Genomic DNA, 22,904 nt, shown 5'->3' with positions numbered 1-22,904 from the left:
CATCCTGATCAGTAAGACCATTTTTCTCTACCTTATAGTTTGCTTGATTCTTCTTGTAGATAAGAACTCATGAATGGATGCATCCACAGACCAAGCGATTAAAATTTAATATACTTCTAACAACTTATGAAATTTTGCTGAAGGATAAGGTAATCACACTTAGTTCTTCAGAGAGATAAAAATAATTTGTAGAATGTAAAATTCCTTTAGAGTTAGCACATATTTGGATTCTGGACCATTAAACGGATGGGCAATATGACAGCTTTACTCTTGGAAGTATGAAGGTCAAGTTGTCTTCAAGCACTTTTAGATTTTATGTATGTGTGGTGAGACTTTGTGCCCCCTCCCCCCCCATCAAGTGGGTAAAACTTACTTTTTTTTTTCAGTTTGCTTGTGCTTCACATTGCTATAGTAATTTCTTTGCATCTCAAAATCTCTACTTTCCTGTTAGATGGTCATCCAGGAACTGAAGAAACAAACCAGTCCCAAGCCCCAAACACCTGTGATTTACAACTCTGAAATCCCATGTTTTTTCTTTGTATTTTTGTGTGCAGTATTACATATATCTACAGGGGCGGTCCCGTGGTGTAATGGAGAGCACTCCGGACTCCGAATCCCAATGTTGTGAGTTCGAGTCTCAGTAGGGACCATTCCCCCTGGCAGTTAAATGCCTCCCTGCCATCCGATCCCATCAGGTCTCGGATGCTGCAGGGTCAGCCCCGGTTAGTACCGGGTGCTGTAGACAGTCCTGAGGACTTCATTGTCACTGTCCAAGCTCACTCGACCATGACAAGTGGACCTTAGGACTGAAACGGTGGGGCCAGTTCTGTGCATGCTGTGCCTCACCTAAAAAATCCACTGCGCAGGCTGGAAGAGCACACCCACGTGGGGAGAGCCCTTCCCAAATCTGTGTTTGCGAAGTCTGGCCATACATACATACATATATCTATATAACTACTCTCTTTGTGATGGTAGCACATAAAGTTATTGTAAATCCTAACAGCATATGATAATTATAATAAAAAAGTTCTGCTTGTTGACTTTCTATTTCATTTGTTTGTATATGCTGAAGAGAGTCAATAGTGGATTTTTGTGGATTGGGTTTTTTTGGCAATTGAAAATTTATGGATCAGCTTTTTGCTTTCCTCCTCCCCCTAGGTATAAACTTGGTTTATACTTTCTTTTTAATCTTGGGATGCTTGTATAGCCTTTTGTTGAGTCTAGCAAACATAAACCCCATAATTAATACTAAAAACATATAGGTGTCCTTTTTTAATTAAAATAAAAGGAGTGATGGTGTAAAATGTCAAAAATTGCATAATATATTAACTTGTATATCTTCCCCCCTCCCCCCAATTTCTTGAAGTCATTCCTTGGTGGTCTAAATTGGGTATTTATAGGAGTCGATGAAGCTCATCGTTTAAAAAATGATGATTCCCTTCTATACAAGACTTTAATAGACTTTAAGTCTAATCATCGTCTTCTTATTACTGGAACCCCTCTGCAAAACTCCCTCAAAGAGCTTTGGTCTTTGCTGCACTTCATCATGCCAGAAAAGTAAGGAATGTGATGGGGTTTCTTTTGTTTATGTTGGGTTTGGGGTTTTTTTGGGGTGGGAGTGGGGTTGTTGTTTGTTTTTTTTGGTTCATTGGTTTTTGGTGTTTTTTTGTGGTCAAGTTTCTTATGGTCAAATATTGTGGTGATTGGAGAATCAGTAGAGATAAAGAATTGCATTGTGTAATACTGTAAATATTTTTTATAAAATAGATGCACATATTTTTCATGCTGCTCTTGATAAACTGTTTCGGTAGCAGCTGTCATTTTTTTCTGTTTTAGCAGTCTAGAAAAAAAATATGGAATGATGTACGGCTATGAACCTTGAAAACATGCTTCATCTTAATTTAAATGGAAAATCACTTGGATTTACTGTAGGGAAATAGAATGGGGCTGACAATGTCATCTTTTCTTTATTAGTACCATGAATGAAAACAAGATATACCACTGTCTTGGGTTGAGCTGGCTAAATGCCAACTGCCCAATACAGAGTCAAAGCCTTTCCGCCCACCCCCACCCCTTCCCCCGACGAGAAAAGGGAGAAAGGGAAAAAAATAGAAACTCAGAACAGGTTTAAACCCAAACTAATGATATATACTTATACAGATAAGAGAAAATTAAGAGAAACTACAATATAACACACACACAAGTTAGAAATAACAAGAAATAACTCGCCATCGAGAAGAGATTCTATCACTGTAGATCCATAAGCATCCTAAAATACACCCAGCAAGAAACAGAAAGTATAACAACAAAATGTTTCTACTTCCCTGAATTCAAACAAAATGCAAGTAGTGGCACTGGAGAAATTAAAATTCAGTATATTGTTTTGAATTTTCATTCTGCAAAATTTGTTAATTTCCATTCTCCTATTTGCAGACAAAATATTTGGAATTTCTTGTAAGATGCAAATTCGAAACATTTAATAAAACAGAGGGAAGTGGTGAAGAAATACGTATATGTCTGTGCACATATGGTATATTTATGGTCTTTGTGTGTCTGTGTTCATGGTATGTCATTATTTTATCTTTATTCTTTCTATGTTGAAGGTTTTCTTCCTGGGAAGATTTTGAAGAGGAGCACGGCAGAGGCAGAGAGTTTGGTTATGCAAGTCTTCACAAAGAACTTGAACCATTTTTACTCAGAAGAGTTAAAAAAGATGTAGAAAAATCTTTACCTGCTAAGGTTGAACAAATTTTGAGGATGGAAATGAGTGCATTGCAGAAGCAATATTACAAGTAAGTAATGACACTTTTTAATTTCCGCTATTTTAATGACATATCTATATGAAAATTACTGAAGTGTAATAGTTCTCATAATGCAATTTTAACTGATATTTTGAGAGCTTGCATCCTTCATATTTCCACAAATGGTTAGAAATTATTTCCATTGTGCACATTCTATATCATAGGTGGATTTTAACCAGGAATTATAAAGCACTGAGTAAAGGTTCAAAAGGCAGTACCTCAGGCTTTTTGAACATTATGATGGAACTCAAGAAGTGTTGTAACCATTGCTACCTCATTAAACCACCGGATGATAATGAATTCTATAATAAACAGGAGGCCTTACAGGTAATACCTTTTTTTGAAAAAAAATTTTAAGTGATTTTACATCTCTAATATGTATGCAGTAATTTTATAGTGTCCTGGAAATTTATTTGTTCTTATTAAATTATGTTAAGAAAGACCAAGTTCTCTATCAAATGTGCATCCTGGGTTTTAGAGGTAAGTGAAATGATTACCTTTTTCTTTGTTTCTTAACTGAAACTGAATAATAGAGATATCAATACTAAATAAAATATCCTTGGCTTGAATTATGATCAAAAAAAGGGAAATATTTTGAAATATTCTGTGGATTTTCAAACTTAATGAACTTAAGACCTATTTTAAACCCAGATTAGACTAAAGCAGTTAAATAAACAGGTAAATTGAATATAAGTGCAAATGTATATGGCTGGCAGTAGTACATCAACAATCCATGTGATAGCAGAAAGTAATCTGCAGAATCTCTTTAAGCTTTTTTGCAATAAACGTCCAAAGCTTAGTCTGGTTGTTTTGTTGTTATAAATGAAAGCAATTATAGCATCACTACTAAAGATAATCTATGACTGTGTTGTAGGTTTATAGTTTGGCTTTTTGAAAGTTTAACTAATCTTTGTACTAAAACTATTGAGAAATACACCAACAAATAAAAGCACTGTTATAATTTATGCAGTTTATAACACCATAAATGTTTCTAAAGATCAGGGGGTTTTTCTGTAAACTTTAAGTTCATAATTTAAATACTTTCCCAAAACTACTAGACTGAAATCACGAGCTGTCACTGCACAAATTATTTTATATTATAAAATATTTATCTAAGCTAAAGGATGTTTCATTTGCAATTTGGCACACTCTAACTACTTAAATTTATAATTAATCTCATCAGAACTTTTCAGCCATTATTGCTAATAATTGCATACTTGTAGCAATGATTTCCTTGGCTCATCTGAATAAGCTTTGTTAGCTTTAATTATGAATGATACATCCTTCTCATTTCTGCCATAAAGAATAAAAGCACCTAACTTCTAATTTTTTATTCCCCAAAATTCTATTCTGAGCCTCTTCAACTAGAGACACCTAATGTTTTCAACAGTAAATTCAGCATGCACCTGAGTTTCTGTTCTAGTTGTTTCCACTGGTGCTGAGAAGGCTGAACATTGTAACCTACCTAAAGCATGTTGACTTAACAGGATTCCTCTCACTTTTATCTTGCCAGGAAAAACCTGACTGATTAGACATTGTTTAAAAATACTTAGAGGATCAAGTAGCAATGCTTAGGTCTGTTCAAAAGAGAGAAAGTAAAGAGCAAGTAGTATTAAGGTAGTCAGGTAGTCTTTGTTGTTGTTGTTGTTTATTTGGTAGAAGAGAATTTGAGTCTACACTTTAACTGCTCTAACTCGTAGCACAGTATATTTGCTTAACATTTTAATGAAATGTTAATATGCTGTTTTATAAGCTGGAGCTGAGAAATGCATTTATTTGAAAAACATGCTAGTCTTGTTAATTTCCATTAGAGTGCTTAACGCTTTTATGGGTTTTTACGAGGTCAGGACTGACTAAATGCTTATAAAACTTTCATGTTCAGTTAATGAATGTCTAACCATCTGCAGCGTATGTTAGAGTTGAGGTGAACTTATTTTGCGATACACGTTGTCTTGTAGCATTTAATACGTAGCAGTGGGAAACTAATCCTTCTTGACAAGCTACTGATTCGCCTACGAGAACGTGGCAACAGAGTACTGATTTTCTCTCAGATGGTGAGGATGCTAGACATCCTAGCAGATTATTTGAAGTATCGTCAGTTTCCCTTTCAGGTATGAATTTTGCTGGTAGTAGCCAAGAAGCCTTGATCTTTGCCATTTTATTTTTAAAAAAGTGTCCTTTTTGTAGAAAGATTTATTGAAGTTTATAATTTTGTTCAGTAAAAGACTATAAATTGCTATATACTTAATAGTATTTTGAAATTAAACTGATTAGTTGAAAGTGTTACATTACTCTTATTTCCCCCCAATTGTTTTGGCAATTGAGAATTCAAGATGCTCTGACTAGAATATGGTAGGAGTTCCTCTTTAACTGTATTACTAACTATATTATTACTCTTTAGAGACTTGATGGATCAATAAAAGGGGAATTGAGGAAACAAGCATTGGATCATTTTAATGCAGAAGGCTCAGAGGTATGGTATTAGTGGGTGGCTGGGTTTTTTTAATCCGCTCAGCTTTATTTTCTTTCCCCCAGGAAATATAACAAATATTGCACAAAAACTGAAGATAAAGTGAGAGATGTATTATGTTGAAATTCCACTGCTGCTGCAGATAGTCTAAGGTTTACAACTCTTAAACAAGCATAAAAACACAACAAAAAATCCCTTAAAACAAACAAGCAAAAAAAAAGCTAAGAGCAAGTTAAATAAGAAACAGAATTTATGAAAATAATGTTTATAAGTAATATAACTACATAGTTACATTTTTAGATTTTTGTCAGTGCTTTTTATCAAATAAATTTTAATCACTGTTTAGAAACTGAAGAATTTATTTTGTTTGTGTAGGACTTAATCCTTCAATTTTTACAGAAGCACTGAACTTTAACACAAGCTTTTGACATCAAAAACCTACTTAGGCAATGGGCAGAATTGATTTTTGTGTATCCTTGCATAAAGAAAAAAAATCTTGAATAGCTTTAAATCTGACTTCTGTTATCTTCATTTTTTGCCTTTTATTTCCTTGCCCTGGAAGAAACTGAAGAAATAGATTTCTAGCCATTGTTTATGTACCATTTAAGCATGGGGGTTTAAAGATAAACTGGCAGGAGAAATGAACCCAGCTCAAAAAGAGATTACAAGTCAGAGTTACAACTTAATAAAAAGATTAGAATAAATACAATGATACGGATAAAAAACTGGTTTTAACCCACAAAACCCAGATGTATAACATAGCACCCGGATGCACAAACACAGTGGTGTTCGTTAGCCCCTGTGCTGAGCACCATGTGGCCCCCTTGAGTACAAAGTAAAGGAAAACCTGTTGGTGAGGATGATGGTCGCAGTCTGGTCAAGAGTGGCAGTCACAGTCCTGTTGAGGTTCTGGTCCTCCTCTGGATTTGGCAAGTGGTACCAGAAGTCCCAAAACTCAAAGAGTATATATGCCCGGGGTCAGGTGGGAATACCCAGTACCTCCCCAGGGCGAGGAGTTTCATAATGGGTGATTTAACTCTGTGAGTCATGGGATATTTTTGGAATCTTCGATCTAGGCCATTGCAGCTGCCTGTTGTGCCAGTCCCTAATGGCACATGACCCCTCAGGCTGGGTGTGGAGGTGCTAATGGCTCCCTGGAGGGGAGTTATCACACTTGAGTCATGGTGTGAAGACCCTGTCTCACAGGGTTCTCTAACACCCAGCTTGTAGCCCGAGATGTCATGTGTGCCCTGGGCTGCTGCTGCAAATGATCCATTATTAACAGTTCATGAAAAATGATATAGAGGGTGTAGAATACACAGTTTGGGTTACACCCACACAGTAATAAGCTGGTCCTGGCCGCTCTAACTGGAACGTTAGTTTATTTAGGTTTTCAATTATGGAAGCCATTCTATACCTTTGATAATCTTAGATCTTTTGTCCTATACTGACAGGGGTTTTCAGTAATAGAAACATAGCATTTGTCAGTTGCTGTTGGGCTTATGTTTCTGCTGTGGTTGAGGAGGAAGGACTTCATTTCATAACGTAAACTTCAGATGTTTGTTAAATACAGAAATTATTTCTGGTTTAAATTTCTAGTACAGACATAATTGCCTTTTCTTGGAATTTTTGTAGTTGTATTGTACAGTTTTTAAGATTAAATGGGATCCAAATTTCACACAGCATTCAAGAATGAAGGCAAACTATGGAGTTGTGCAGCAATAAAATTACCTGTTTTATTCTCTATTTCTTTCCTAATAATAAACGTCATGCTTTTTTTTTTTTTGCTAATACTGAGCTAAGGTATTCATAGAAATATCTGCAACAACTCCCAAGATTCATTCCTGAGCAGTAATGATTTCTATTACCTTTGGCTGTACTCGAAACTCAAATTTATTTTCTATTTCACTTTATCTTTAGTTTCATATGCTTTTTTTATTGCCTGTCTCATAAGATCCTTCTGTAGTCCCTTGTAGTTGTCCCTGAGTAACTCCCTATCATCTGCAAACTTTTGTCACCTCATTACTCATCTCATTTCCCCTTTGTTTATGAATATGTTGAAGAGCATTGACCCAGGCAAAACACTTCAGTTTGCTTTACAAAAAAAAACCCCAGAGGGACTTGGGTATACATGAGGCTTTAACAACAAGGGGGTTTGTATTTTTGGTCAGTGTTTTGCTTGGGTTTTTTCTCCCCAAGTGGCTTTTTTCATCTTCAAGGATGCCGTTTCCTTTAAACCACAGAGAAGCCGATAACTTCGCAAGAGAAGTTGATATCAGTTTGCTTTATACTTATACCAGATCTGACTGGACTAGAGTTAATTGTCTTCATAGCAGCTTGTATGGTGCCATGTTTTAGATTTGTGATGAAAACAATGCTAATAACACACTAGTGTATTAGCTGTTGCTGAACAGTGTTTACATAGTGTCAAGGCCTTCTCTGTTTCTCACTCTGCCCCTCCAGTGAATAGATTGGGTGGTGCACAAGAGGGTGGGAGGGGACATAACCAGGCAGTTGACCTGAACTAATCTAAAGAGATATTCCATGCCATATAACATCGTGCTCAGCAATAAAAAAGTAGAGAACGGGGTTTAGGGAGGTTAGCCATCTTTTGCCTGGGAATTGGCTGGGAAGGTGGTGAGAGATTGCATTTTCATCCCTTGTTCTGTTTTGTTTTCTTTCTCTCTTTTTTCACTTCTCCTTTACTTATTAAACAATTTTTATCTCGACCCCTAAGTTTCCCTGCTGTTAGTCTTCCTTTCTCCTTCCCCTGTCCCACGGGGGGTGTGGGTGAGAAGTGATTGTGCGGCTGCGTGGTGCTTAGCTGCCTAAAGAAAATACTAGCTGGTCTAAAGAAAACATTGGACCAATACTTGTTGAAGATGAAGGTGATCACCTGATTAATAGGAATGAAGTAAAAGCAGGGGCATTCGATGTGTTTTTAGCCTCAGTCTTTAATAATACTGATAGACCTTGGGCTGCCTGATCCACTGAGTCAGAGGACCATGAGTGTGGGAATAGTGACTTTACATTTGTGGACACTGAAATTGTAAGGGACCAGCTGCATCAGCTGAATGTTCATCAGTCCATGGGGCCTGATGAGATTCATCCCAGAGTACTGAAGGAGCTAGCAGCTGTTACAGCAGGACCTCTCTCAATCATCTACCAAAGGTCTTGGGAGTCTGGGGAGATCCCTGCTGACTGGAAGCTAGCCAGTCTACAAAAGGGCATGAGGGCAGAAGACCCAGGGAATTACAGATGTGTTAGTCTAACCTCAGTACCTAGAAAAATTGAGAAGATTATACTGTGTACTTCTGAAAGGCATTTGAAGAGCAATGCAATTATCAGGCTCAATCAAGATGGGTTCAAAAGGGAAAGTCCTGTTTAACCTTCTACGATAAGGTCACCTGCCTGGTAGATGGAGGGGAGGTGGTAGATGTAGTTTTTCTGGATTTTAGTAAGGCCTTTGATACTGTCCCTCACAGCATTTCGAGAAGTTGTCCAACTGTGGGATGAGCGGGTTCACGGTGCGCTGGGTGAAGAACTGACTGAAGGGCAGAGCTCAAAGGGTTGTAGTTTAATGGGGTTACATCTGGCTGGTGACTCTTTTGAGGGACAAGAGGCCTTGCAGAGGGAGGACTCGAGATAGATTGGAGCATTGGGCAATCATTAATGGCATGATATCTAACAAGAAGAAATGCCAGATTCTGTACCTAGGGCATTGTAATGCTGGACCCAAATATAAATTGGGAGAGGAGTGGCTGGAGATCAGCCCTGCAGAAAAGGATCTGGGGGTGCTGGTTGACAGCAGGCTCAGTATGAGTCAGCAGTGGAACCTGGCAGCCAAAAGGGCAAACTGCATTCTGGGGTACATCAAATACAGCAGGTGATTATCCCACTGTATTCAGTGTTGGTGGTACCTTGAGTGCTGTTTGCAGTTCTATGCCCCACAATTTAAGAAGGATGTGAAGTTCCTTGAATGCATCCTGAGGAGGGCAACAAAGCTGCTGAAAGGGCTGGAAGACGTGTCCTGTGAGGAGCGGCTGAGGACTCTGGCTCTGTCTAGTTTGGGGAAAAGAAGGCTGAGGGGTGACCTCATTGCTCTCTGCAGCTTCCTGAGGAGGGGAAGTGGAGAGGGAGGTGCTGAGCACTTCTCCCTTGTATCCAGTGACAGGAAGCATGGGAATGGTTCAAAATTGTCCCAGGGGAGCTTCAGACTTTACATTAGGAAGCATTTCTTTATGGAGAGAGTGGTCAAACCCTGGAACAGGCTTTCTAGAGAGGTGATCAATGCCCCAAGTCTGTCAGCGTTTAAGAGACATTTGGACAATGGCCTTAATAAGATGCTTTAACTTTTGGTCAGTCCTGAATGGGTCAGGCAGTTGGACTAGATGATCATTGTAGTTCCCTTCCAACTGAAATAGTCTATAGTATTCTAATAGCAATATACTGGCTCTAACCATGACAAACAACTTTTTGTATTACAAGTCTAATATATGTTTCTGATATACTTAAAGAAGTATATGAGTTCACAGTCTTCTCCACAGAACATATAAAGACATGTCATATTGGTTCTTTAAGGGATATTATAGCTAATATATAAAAAGCTATTTCTTATTTTATAATTTCAGGACTTCTGCTTTTTGCTGTCTACCAGAGCTGGAGGATTAGGTATAAACTTGGCATCTGCTGACACTGTAGTTATATTTGATTCTGATTGGAATCCACAGAATGATCTGCAGGCACAGGCTAGAGCTCATAGGATTGGACAGAAGAAACAGGTATGCACACTTGTCTTTTAAGCTTCAAACCTGAAGGAGGGTTTCATTATGTTAGCCATAAGCTGTCTGTCTGGGCCATCACAGTCCTCATGTACTTTGAGAATAACTAATACTTGCCAAAAATGTCTAAAAATGTTAATATTCCTAACTTGCCTTTTAATTTTGTTTTAAAACTTCCTATACAGAGAGATTGCACAGCAGCTGTAGTCTATGGATGGGGAGGGAGAGGATTTGTGGACTTGTCCCATGTTCATTGGCATCGTGTCATTCTAGAAAGTAACTGCTGTACTTCAGGCGCATCCATTTTACTTTGTTTAATATTATGTAATTCTCTTTGGGTTTCTTTCTTGCAGAAGACATCAAGTAGTAATCAGACATAACACATTTCCTTGTGGCCATGCTTGTGCTTAATCATAGAAGTTTAAAGAGGAGAGATCTAAGAATTTCTTTCTTTTTTTTGATAATTTCTATAGAGACTGTGATAACATGATTAACGGGTTTCATATATGCAATACTAGTTCAATAAAATTTAGAAGATTTGTAATATTTCTCCCTGTTGCTCAAGGGTTTTTTGTTAACTTCATCTGAGTATTTTTTCATGTGTAATTTGTGAACAGGTAAATAAAGCCTTTTTTATAATATGCATAGGTTAATATTTATCGACTAGTCACAAAAGGATCAGTAGAAGAAGATATTCTTGAAAGAGCCAAGAAAAAGATGGTGTTAGATCACTTAGTAATTCAGAGAATGGATACTACAGGGAAAACCGTACTACATACAGGCTCTACTCCCTCCAGGTATATTTGTTTATTCTTTCATATTACTTTATGCTTAAGTATACCTGACTATTTGAGTAAAAATGCAAGTCATTTCACTTGGTTAATAAAAGGCAAAAAAAGATGTGGTTAGCAGTTATGTAAGTAAAGACTGCAAAGTATATCGTCTTTGTAATTGTTTTTTTAACATATTAAATATAGTTTTTATTTAAGACAAAAGGAATTTTGACTCATGATTATAGTAATTTGAAACAATTCACTAAGATAAAGTGTTTACCTGAAACTTTCTGTATTTCAGCTCAACACCTTTTAATAAGGAAGAGTTGTCAGCAATTTTGAAGTTTGGTGCTGAGGAACTTTTTAAAGAACCTGAAGGCGAAGAAGAGGAGCCTCAGGTAAGTGGAACAGTGCATCTACTCTTCATGGTCAGAGAAACATATGAATTGTTTTGTTGTAAAGAGAAACTTCTGTTTCAGGAAATGGATATAGATGAAATTCTGAAGAGGGCTGAAACTCGAGAAAATGAACCAGGCCCACTGACTGTAGGAGATGAATTGCTTTCACAGTTCAAGGTATTTCTCTGTTCCTTTCCTCTTTCCTTAATTATACTTTCTCTTATAAATGCTATTTTTTGTTCTTCTTTACCTATTCATCTTTTCTTCATTCTTATATCATTCACACATCCTGCAATGGGTGAATAACTGGCTCATGGGTTGGGCGCAAAGGGTTATAGTAAATGGGGTTGCATCAGGCTGGCCACCTGTCACTAGTGGGGTTCCACAGGGCTCCTTCTTAGGGCCAGTGCTCTTCAACATCTTCATAAATGACTTGGATGCAGGACTTGAAGGGATACTAAATAAGTTTGCAGTTGATACAAAACTGGGAGGAGCTGTTGACTCCTTCAAGAGCAGAGAGACCTGGACAAATTAGAAGACTGGGCAATTGTCCCTTTGGGGTTCCTTCTGCCTCGGTGGTGCTGTCTGTTGAAGGGATGCAATCTGCAACGGTATGGATGATTCTCCTAGTCTTGGAGTTTATTCCATTCCCTAGGAGAAAATGTGCTCCCTGCTTTCCCTGGCCACATGGTCCCTGAGAGCCCCTGAGAAGGACACACAGAGACCACTGAAAAGGGAGGAGAAGAAGAGGAAGTTTATTGCTGGTCAGGGGTTTATATAAGCCTTGGAGGGATTCAAAACCCACCAATAGAAAACAAGAGGGGGTTTGGCTCTGGGCCAATGGGAGTAAAAGGACTTACATTCAATAGGAGAGGGGTTCATGTAGCATGCATGTTGCAACCTTCCTCCAGAGCCCTGAGATAACAGGGTATTCTGTGAAGGAGAAGCAGTGACTTTGCAAAAAGACATTTTAACAAGCATTTTGTACATCCAAACAACATTAAAAACATCAGTTGTTAAAGCATTATCAGTGGCTTGTTGATCTTCTTCACAAATCCATTTCTGGCAGGACTTTCTCCATTCCAAATATTATAAACCAATTCCTACAGGCAATCACCAACCATATGAAGCTTAACAAGGGCAAGTGCCAGATTCTGCACCTGGGATGGGGCAACCTTGGATGTACAGACAGACTGGGGAGCAGCACTGCGGAAAGGGACCTGGGGATCCTGACCATTGGCAAGTTGAATATGAGTCAACAGTGCCCTGGCAGCCAGGAGGGTCAACCATGTCCTGGGGGGCATCAGGCAAAGCATCGCCAGCCAGTCAAGGGAGGGGATTGTCCTGCTCTACTCTGCACTGATGCAGCCTCACCTCAAGTACTGCGTGCAGTTTTGGGCATCACAATATAAGAAACCTATAGAGCTATTAGAGAGTGTCCAAGGGAGATCTACGAAGATGGTGAAGGGCCTTGAGGGGAAGCCATATGAGGAGTGGCTGAGATCACTTGGTCTGTTCAGCCTGGAGAAGAGGAGACTCAGGGGAAACCTCATTGGAGTCTAAAACTTCCTTGTGAGGGGAAGAGGAGGGGCAGGCACTGGTCTCTGTGGTGACCAATGACAGGACCCAAGGGAATGGCCTGAAGTTGTGTCAGGGGAGGTTTAAGTTGGATATTAGAAAAAGGTTCTTCACCCAGAGGGTGGTTGGGCACTTGAACAGGCTTCCCAGGGCAGTGGTCACAGCACCAAGCCTGCCAGAGTTCAAGAAGCCTTTGGACGATACTCTCAGGCACATGGTGTGATTCTTGGGAATGGTCCTGTGCAGGGCTAAGGGTTGGACTTGATGATCCTTGTGGGTCTTTTCCAACTCAGCATATTCTGTGGTTCTGTGAAATGGGTGAAACAGTAAGTCAACTCTTTGACATGCAATATCTATTCACCTATACAGGGTAATTAATGCCAGTGTAAACATATAAAAATACATAACATATTTTGCTAACAAAATAAGAAAGATATTTACAAATACATTAGTCCTTGATTTAATTATTAGAATACTGGAGAGGGCTGTTTCTCATTTAATGCTTTATGCTTTTAGGCATCTGTAGTACTTCTGAAAACAAAGAATGAAATTTGGATTTCTTAGTTGATGACTTTTAGAAATTCCTTTCAGCCCCCATGTAAACATGAATGCCAGATATGCTTAACTGGGTAATACTTAAAATATTGAGTGAGTCCAATTGTGTGCGGTAAGGGTTTTTTGTTTCTTGGGGGCGGGGGGTTGTTTGGTTTTGTAGATTTTTTGTTGTTTAGATTTGGTGTGGTTTTGCTTAGTTTTGTTTAAGTCGAGGCAGGACTTCTTTAGATCAGTAGAGTACTAAATTATTTTCATGCTAATCATTCATTAGCACTATATTGTGATTTCTGCAGTTTATTAATGTTTGGTTACTTCTACATTATTATACTTTCATATTAACTCAGACATATAGTTAGATCTGCTTTCTGCTTTGAAGGAAATTGAACAATCACAGCTATCAGGGATGCATTTCATAGTGTTTTTCATATTACTCAACTTGTAAAAGAAGAAAAATATTCTCATCTTTATATTCAGCCATGTTGCATGAGGTGTGTGTTTTTCATATATGAAAATACTTTCATTAGAGACAGTACTTCATGAAGCATTTTATATGTGTACATTTTGTGTATACACAAATAAATTAAATATGCCATTCTAAACTAAATTTTCCTAATATATTAATTACTGACTGTTTAAATAAAATCATGTATCGATTTGGTGAAAATACTTATGTTCCAATATATAAGGTGGCTAACTTTTCCAATATGGATGAAGATGACATTGAGTTGGAACCAGAAAAAAATTTAAGAAACTGGGAAGAAATCATTCCAGAAGTCCAGCGGCGACGAATAGAAGAAGAGGAAAGACAAAAAGAGCTTGAAGAAATATATATGCTCCCAAGGATGAGAAACTGTGCAAAACAGGTATCTCTGGGTTTTGACCAACTAACTTTGATTTTGTTGTTGTTCTTTGTTGTTTTATTACTGTTGTTTTGGCTTGTACTTTTGAGTTGGGTGGTTTTCACACATGGCACCCACACACACACTCTTCCCCTCGTTTTTGACAGGCTAGATAACATTAATAAAATGTTTTAGTCATATAGCTTTGAACTACTTAATCTGAAATTCCAGATCAGCTTTAATGGAAATGAAGGGAAATGCAGTAGGAGGAGAAGATATTCTGGATCCGATAGTGACTCAATCTCAGAAAGAAAACGACCAAAAAAACGTGGAAGACCACGAACTATTCCTCGAGAAAACATTAAAGGATTTAGTGATGCAGAGATTAGGCGGTAAGATGTGGGAGGACATGCATGTTTAAAGGGACAAAACATTTTTTTGTCATTATAGACTTTGAAAATATGGAAAACAGTCTATTTTTCATTAATTTAGTTAAAAACTTTTATTCTAGGCATTTAAGGCTTTACTCTGTGTAGTTTGGGGTGCTGATGTAAGGAACTGTTATGTCCAGAATTTGAACCTATTTTGGTGAGGAATAGCATTGGGTTCAAAAAATGTTCTACAGAAGGTTCAATGAGTTTTGTTTTGTTAAATTTCTTGCCATTGTAATTGTATTAATGTTATATGATGCTTTTTAAAGCTAAAAATAAACCAAAATCCATTTTGATAAGTTGTGGTTTACACAATTTACTATAAATCCATGTTTGATTTTTATGATTAGACACATCACATTGCTGAATTCTTCATCTTGTGAAACTAATTAGTATTTTTGAAATTAATTGTATCTTTTATTGTTTTCTTTATATCAGTTATTAAACCAAATAGAACTCTGACTTTAAATGTGGGTTGTCTTCGTATACTAAGCCAGCCTAGTCTCTCTAGTTCTTATTTTCTTTGCATTGTCCACATAGCCTTGTACTAAGACTTTACAAATACATTTTTAGAACCAATGTAGTTAAGCATACATTTTTTAACTGAAAAATTATTTTATGTTACTAGGTTTATCAAGAGTTACAAGAAATTTGGTGGCCCACTTGAAAGGTAAATTAATTTGCTTATATTTGTATAGCAACTTGGTACCTTGTTTCCATTAAAATTAGAACAGTACACCAAGAAACCTTAGCTGAAGAGAAAATAGTGTGCCTAATCTTTTGCCTGTACTATAACATGAATTTAAATTAATTTTCTTCCCTTTCATCATATATGATATGTATGTAGACAGCCAGTTTGACAAATCTTTAAATTTTGCAAGACTACTTGCTTTTTCTTTATACTTTACCTACTGTCCTGTTTAATCTGCATTAGTGACAATCGTTCAGTTTTTTTGTTTGATAATTTTACACAGCATAGCAAGTGTGAGTGAATGATAACTTACATGATCACTTCTCTAGTTTCAAAATCTGAAGAAGTTATTTATAATACTAAAGTTTTAGAGCTGTAAAAACATTTGTTTTCTTCCAGGTTAGATGCTATAGCTAGAGATGCTGAGCTAGTTGATAAATCTGAGATGGACCTTAGACGTCTGGGAGAACTTGTACATAATGGATGCATTAAGGCTTTAAAGGACAATTCCTTTGGACAAGAAAGAGCAGGTAAAGTGTGTTTCGGGGTGGGGGAGAGGAATAAAAAGTATCAAGAGATCTGAATGATTCTTGTCCTCTGATTATAGCAAAACAATTGTGTTAGGGGAAAACACTAACAAAATGTTAGCATGCTAGGTGATTTAGGAAAAAGAATTTTAGTAAGAAGACTTTTTTGTTTTTCTTCCCCCTTTCCCTGAGTGAGTTGTCACAGTAGAATACAGTATATTTTTGCTTTGCCATGAAATTTAAAATTAATATGCTGCTATTAACTGGAAGACTTTGAGATTCTGGAGTTTCATTAAAGCATTTGGTTAAGAAAAATTAATTTTTTATAATTGAATGTCTGCTGCTATACCATCAAACTTTCTTTTTTCTCTGTTTGTCTCTACGATACATGTAAAGGCTAAATATTTTAATAATTTGATCCTTTATTTTAAGGAGGTAGATTTGGGAAAGTTAAAGGCCCAACATTCCGAATATCAGGAGTGCAGGTGAATGCAAAACTAGTCATTTCTCATGAAGAAGAGTTGGCACCATTGCATAAATCCATTCCTGCTGATCCAGAAGAAAGGAAAAGGTATGTTTTTTTCTTCCTAAAGGAATCCATAATGTAGAAAGTTATTCAAGGCTTTTATGCATATATTTAAGCAATCCAGACTCAAAGTACACTGCTTATTCAGTTAGCAGTTACACTTCAATAATATTTTAAGCTTATCTTCATGGTTAGCCAGTTCTGACTCAGTCCATGGCCACAGATAGATGTCTGGTTTTTATTTCTTGATCTGCTTTAAAACATGTTTTGGTACTGATTTGAATAAATATTTGATAGAAATTGTAAGAAAGTTATCTGAATTACTTACTAAATATACCAGGATCTTAGCGCTGTGTAGCATGTTCTCCTATCCCTTACTAAGATTGAGAAGTTTGCTTATCTATATTTCTAATTTATTTCTACTAGATATGTCATCCCGTGCCACACCAAGGCAGCTCATTTTGATATAGATTGGGGTAAGGAAGATGATTCCAATCTGTTAGTAGGTATCTATGAATATGGCTATGGCAGCTGGGAAATGATAAAAATGGATCCTGATCTCAGTTTGACACAGAAGGTATGTCATCTACAAAATTTCATCAAGGACTTTTTTTATTTAGGTGATAATGCTAATATGAACAGTTACTAAAAGAGCTTATTTTATGATAACTGAAATTGTGCAGAAGTTAGGTCAGTTGTACTCCTTTGTGTCCTTTTGGTAAATTATTAGATTTTAAGATTTTGAGAATTCAGTTGAAGTATATCTTCTTAGAGTCTGCTATGTTTCTGTATTTCTATGTATTTGTATCTCTGTCACTTGCATTCTCTCTTCCATCTTTTGCTTCCCTAGTTTAAATGCTCTAGTTGTGTTAATTTTAATTAGTTACAGACCTTTGGAAAAAGGAGGCAGCTCAGGAAGAGTACAAGGATGTCATTAGGTCATGTAGAAAGAAAATTACAAAGACAAAAGCTTAACTAGAATTCAATTTGACCACTGCTGTGAAAGATAATAAAAAGTGTTTTTATAAATACATTAACAAAAAATGGAGGGCCAAGCAAAATCTCCATTCTTTATTGGATCCCTAGGGAAATATGAGGAAAAAGCTGAGGTACTTAAGACCTTCTTTGCCTCAGTCTTTAACGGTAAGATCACTTATCCCCAGGACAACCAGCCCCCTGAGCTGGTAGACAGGGACAGGGAGCAGAATAGAATCCCTGCAATCCAAGAGGAAGTAGTTAGTGACCTGCTGTGCCACTTAGACACTCACAAGTCTATGGAACCAGATAGGATTCATTCAAGGGTACTGAGGGAGCCAGCAGAAGAGCTTGGTAAGCTGCTCTCCATCATTTATCATCAGTCCTGGCTAACCAGGGAGGTCCCATATGACTGGAGGTTGGCCAGTGTGACACCCATCCACAAGAAGGCTGGAAGGAGCATCCAGGGTCAGCCTGACCTCAGTGCCCTGCAAGGTTATGGAGCAGATCATCTTGAGTGCGATCACATGGAACATACAGAACAACCAAGGGATTAGACCCAGCCAGCATGGGTTTAGAAAGTGCAGGTCCTGCCTGACCAACCTGATCTCCTTTTATGACCAGGTGACCCACCTAGTGGCTTAGGGGAAGGCTGTGGATATAGTCTATCTGGACTTCAGCAAAGCCTTTGACACCATCTCCCATAACATACTCCTGGAAAAGCTGGCAGCTCGTGGCTTGGACAGGTGCACTCTCTGCTGCGTTAAGCTCTGGCTGGATGGCAGGGCCCAGAGTGTGCTGGTGAACGGTGCTACATCCATTTAGCGGATTGTCACTACTGGAGTCTCTCAGGGGTCAGTATTGGGCCCAATCCTGTTTAGAATCGTTATTGATGATATGGACAAGGGGATCAAGCATATCCGCATTAAATTTGCAGATGACACTCAGTTGTGTGAGAGTGCTGTTCTGCTGAAGGGTAGGAATGCTCTGCAGAGGGATCTGATCAGGCTGAATCAATGGGCCAAGACCAATTGTATGAGGTTCAACAAGGCCAGCTACTGGGTCCTGCACTTGTGTCCCAACAACCCCATGCAATGCTACAAGCTTAGGGAAGAGTGGCTGGAAAGCAGCCCAGCAGAAAAGGACCTGAGGGTGCTGGTCGACAGCCAGCTGAACATGAGCCAGCAGTGTGCCAAGGGGGCCAAGGTGGCCAATGGCATCCTGGATTGTATCAGAAATAGTGTGGTCAGCAGCACCAGGGAACTCATTGTCCCGTTATACTCGGCACTGGTGAGACCAAACCGTGAGAACTGTGTTCAGTTTCGGGCCCCTCACTGCAAGAAAGACATTGAGGTGCTGGAGCGAGTCCAGAAAAGGGCAACAAAGCTGGTGAAGGGTCTAGAGCGTAAGTCATATGAGAATCAGCTGAGGGAGTTGGGGTTGTTTAAGCTGAAGAAAAGGAGGCTCAGGAGAGACCTTATTGCTCTTTACAGCTACCTGAAAGGTGGTTGTAGCACGGTGGGCATTGGCCTCTTCCCAGGCAACTAACAACAGGCCAAGCACCTCAAGCTGTGCCAGAGGAGATTCAGGTTGGACATCAGGAGAAATTTCTTCACAGAAAGGATTGTTAAGCTTTGGAACATACTGCTCAGGGAGGTGGTGGAGTCACCATCCCTGGTGGTGTTCAAGAAATGACTGAACATGGCACTTAGTGCCATGGTCTAGTTGACAAGGTGGTAATCAGTCAGTGGTTGTACTCAATGATCTGAGAGGTCTTTTCCAACCTAAATGATTCTGTGATTCTGTATTTTTATTCTTCATCTTTTGAAAGGAAATTGGTTTGGGGATTTTGGTTTGGTTTTCCTATCCCTGTTTCCTTTGTTTGAAACTCTTTCATTTACAACATGAGAATTGCTGTATTTATCAGGTTAGAAGTAGTGCAATGGCTGCCTAGAAGTAGTGAGAAATATTTAGGGAAAGACTGGAGTGAAGCAAATTCAGCGATACTGCCAACAACCTGTAGCTTTGGGATTTGAGGAACCAGGGTTGTATATAAATCTGTTTAATGATATCCTGCCCCTGCCTTCCATTAATTTGCTTGTTTTATGAAACCATTCATTTATATTTTTGGCTTCTGACATGTCCTGTGGTAACAAGTTAATGCATTTAGAAGCACAAGGCAGAACTAGGAGATCTGTGGATGACAGTAGTACAGGAGCTCTGAATTTTTTAGATAAACTATGAGAGTGGAAACAGAAATCTGAGGATAGTTTCTTCAGTTTACTGTAAACTTTGTGAGACTATTTTCAAGACTACATTAATTGTGTGTTTGAGGAAAAATAAAATGTTTGAGTTCTCCATTCCTTGAAGCATGCCTGCATATTGGTCAGGTATACTTGATTTGTTTTTACCTATTTTTTTAATTCAGCTTTTTCTGTTCCCAGTGTTCCAGACTAGCAATTTCCTAATTTGATAATGTGTACTTGTAGCTGATGCTACCATTGCTCTCCTCAGATTTTACCTGATGATCCAGATAAGAAACCCCAGGCCAAGCAGTTGCAGACCCGTGCAGATTACCTCATTAAATTACTGAATAAAGACCTTGCAAGAAAAGAAGTGCAAAGATTTACTGGTGCAGTAAGTTCAGCTTAATATTCAGTAGTGAGATATCATAGAATGTCTATGGGAATGTCAGCAGATACTTGTTTTATTCTTAGTTCCACTCTCCTTTGCTTTGTGTAATTTTTCTCTGTATTGGTAATAGTATTATATGAGACTAACTCAAGGAATGTATTGCAAGTTTAATATTGTTTTTTTCTCCCTTATTTGTATATATTCCCTACTGTTTCATTAGGCTCAGTCTCCAGTCCTAAGAAAAGTGGTGGTCATTAGTGGCAATAAATAAAATGAATGATTTCTTTAACATAAAAACCAAAACCTTTTTCTACAACTGTGGTGCAGACACTTGTCAGTTGACATAATAAAGGTACTAATTTGCATTCAGGGCAATTCAAAGAGGAAGAAAACAAGAAGTAAGAAGAATAAAGGACCAAAGGCTGCAAAAATTAAAGAAGAAATAAAAAGTGACTCCTCATCAGAAAAATCTGATGAAGATGATGAGTATAATGAGGTAAACATCATTCATATAAAGACTTGAGCATTGTATGTTGTAGAAATGCAATTTTAATTTTAATATAATATTTGAATATAAAACTAATGTTTCTGACTAATCCATTATTACTGCTTAAAATGATTTCTTCAGGTAGCAACTTTTGTTCAGGCTCAGGAAAAAAATCAAGCTTGATTAGAAAGTACAGCATGAATAAACAATGTTTTGAAATATACAAGAGAATGCTTCTTTGTATGTCAAGGCTTTCATTATCACAGAATCACAGAAAGGATAAGGTAGGAAAGGACCACTGGATCTAGTCCAACCCCCCAGCTCAAGCAGAGTCCCTTAGAGCATGTTACTCAGGATCCTGTCCAGATGGCTTTTGAATATCTCCAGAGAAGGAGACTCTACACCATCTCTGGACAGCCTGTTCCAGTCACCCTCACAGTAAAGAAGTTCTTCCTGATGTTCAGGTGGAACTTCCTGTGTTCCAGTTTCTGCCCATTGCCTCTTTTCCTGTTGCTTGGCACCATCCTCTTGACACCCTCCCTTCAGATACTTATATACATTGATAAGGTCCCCTCTCAGTTGTCTCTCCTCCAAGCTAATCAGGGCCAGTTCCCTCAGCCTTTCCTCATGTGTAAGATAGTACAGTCCCTTAATCATCTTTGTAGCCTTCTGCTGGACTCGTTTCAGGAGCTCCATGTCTCTCTTGTACTGTTGCCCAGAACTGGACATAGCACTCCAGATGTGGCTTCACCAGGGCTGAGTAGAGGGGCAGAATCACGTTCCTCAACCTGCTGGCAATGCTCTTCCTAATGCACCCCAGGATACCATTGGCCTTCTTGGCCACAAGGGCACACTGCTGGCTCATGGAGAATTCGTTGTCCACCAGGACCCCCAGGTCCTTCTCTACAGAGCTGCTTTCCAGCAGGTCGGCCCCCAGCCTGTACTGGTGCATGGGGTTATACCTTCTCCGGGCCACGCTGCACCTAATTTTGTGACTTTCAAGGTAGCTGAAAGGACACTAGATTCTTTGGAACATCTCTGAAAAAGAGAAAGTTGAAACTCTGTTCCCTTCTCCTGTGATTGTGACTGTTTAATTTGTGGTCAGTCGAAAGTTACTGGAACAAAACTAACCAGAACAGGTCTTCTATCATCACAATGCCCTGAAAAATCAGCTCAGTCTTGTGATGCCTACTTCCTCATTGGTTTTAGCTCTTTGGAGCTTAACTACCTTTTACGGGGCAGATTTCTTAGGTAATACAAAAGTTGAATGGATTTTATCTCTCACACACCCCCATTACTCCTGCCCAATAAAGACTTGTTTTGTGTCACATCAAGCAAATGAGTGAGTAGTCCTCGTTTTGCAACTGCATCCAGCTCCATTTGATAGGTGTTAAACCTATGTCTAAAGAAATTGCATACAGAAAAAAAGTGCATTTTAATCTGATGGTTACAAAGTTTTTATAGTTAGGAACTCAATTTGATGTGACATATATGCTTGTGTATTGCAGGATAAGATTGTTTCAGTGAAACGACCACATAAAAAAATAAAAGCAAAAGAAGAAAATGAAGAAAAGCCTGAGCCAGATATTGGTATAAAGAAGGAAGCTGAAGAAAAAAGAGAGACAAGAGAAAAAGAAAATAAGAGGAATCTGAACAGGGAAAAAAAAGAAAAAGAGGATAAGAAAGAATTAAAAAGTATTAAAGAAAAGAGGGAAAACAAAGTAAGAGAATCCATGCAAAAAGAAAAAGAAGTAAAGGAAGAAAAGGTAACTAGGTTTATTTTTTTCTTATATAGCACTAGAAAAGGCCGCCAGGTTTTTGTGAATGATTTTGAGTTGAAAAGATATTTTGGATCATTTACTTTGCAGTTGTCATTTCATTGACATGCATCATGTGAAGTTTTATTTTTACCACTTGTGACTACAAGGACAGGCAAATGAAATGGGAAATTACCTTTTTAAAGATCCATAGCTTAGTGGGACTGAGAGTGCGAGTGGTGCAAAGAAACTTGTCTATTCTCCTTCTCCATCCCTCGGAGAGAGAAAATAAAAGGTACTGTCACTGAATGTCAGATTTTTTTCTATTTTTTTATTGTTATTATTGAATAGAATGCAGTAATTACAGTGATTGCCTAATTACAGTATAATTCCAGACCAAAACCTAGGTTTGCTTATCAGATAAATTTTCATGTTTTGTTCTAAGGCAAATGACATCAAGTCTGAAAATAAAGAGAAAAATAAAAAAGTTTCATTGTTGGATATTCCAGTTCATATTACTACAACTAGTGAACCAATTCCAATATCAGATGAATCTGAAGAACTGGATCAGAAGACATTCAGTGTGGTAAGTCCCTTGTGGATAACTTAGTGTTTACACTTGATATTCTAAATTAGCACAATTTCTGATGTTTTTGATTCTGCTATTAGGCATTATAATAC

At 38.0% G+C, this 22,904-nt stretch overlaps 1 protein-coding gene across 8 annotated transcripts in view; it reads left to right on the top strand.

Moving 5' to 3' along the window:
• LOC139683039 (chromodomain-helicase-DNA-binding protein 1-like) overlaps positions 1 to 22,904 on the top strand; it is an 81,322-nt gene that overhangs the window by 49,060 nt on the left and 9,358 nt on the right. For 7 of the 8 annotated variants that reach the window (XM_071577753.1, XM_071577754.1, XM_071577747.1 and 4 more), the window contains exons 13-32: positions 60 to 149; positions 1,367 to 1,557; positions 2,604 to 2,792; positions 2,966 to 3,128; positions 4,760 to 4,912; positions 5,203 to 5,274; positions 9,903 to 10,052; positions 10,701 to 10,849; positions 11,127 to 11,223; positions 11,305 to 11,400; positions 14,043 to 14,219; positions 14,427 to 14,587; positions 15,255 to 15,296; positions 15,717 to 15,847; positions 16,277 to 16,415; positions 16,797 to 16,947; positions 19,860 to 19,982; positions 20,350 to 20,475; positions 21,975 to 22,232; positions 22,669 to 22,809. In XM_071577753.1, coding sequence (XP_071433854.1) covers positions 60 to 149; positions 1,367 to 1,557; positions 2,604 to 2,792; positions 2,966 to 3,128; positions 4,760 to 4,912; positions 5,203 to 5,274; positions 9,903 to 10,052; positions 10,701 to 10,849; positions 11,127 to 11,223; positions 11,305 to 11,400; positions 14,043 to 14,219; positions 14,427 to 14,587; positions 15,255 to 15,296; positions 15,717 to 15,847; positions 16,277 to 16,415; positions 16,797 to 16,947; positions 19,860 to 19,982; positions 20,350 to 20,475; positions 21,975 to 22,232; positions 22,669 to 22,809 — 2,799 coding nt within the window. The other variant, XM_071577755.1, reaches the window with a different exon arrangement.

This window comes from Pithys albifrons, chromosome 26 (genome assembly GCF_047495875.1).
Source record: "Pithys albifrons albifrons isolate INPA30051 chromosome 26, PitAlb_v1, whole genome shotgun sequence".
NCBI classification, from domain to species: Eukaryota; Metazoa; Chordata; class Aves; order Passeriformes; family Thamnophilidae; genus Pithys; species Pithys albifrons.
Note: the sequence above shows the minus strand (reverse complement) of the source record. Positions and strands in the feature narration are given on the sequence as shown.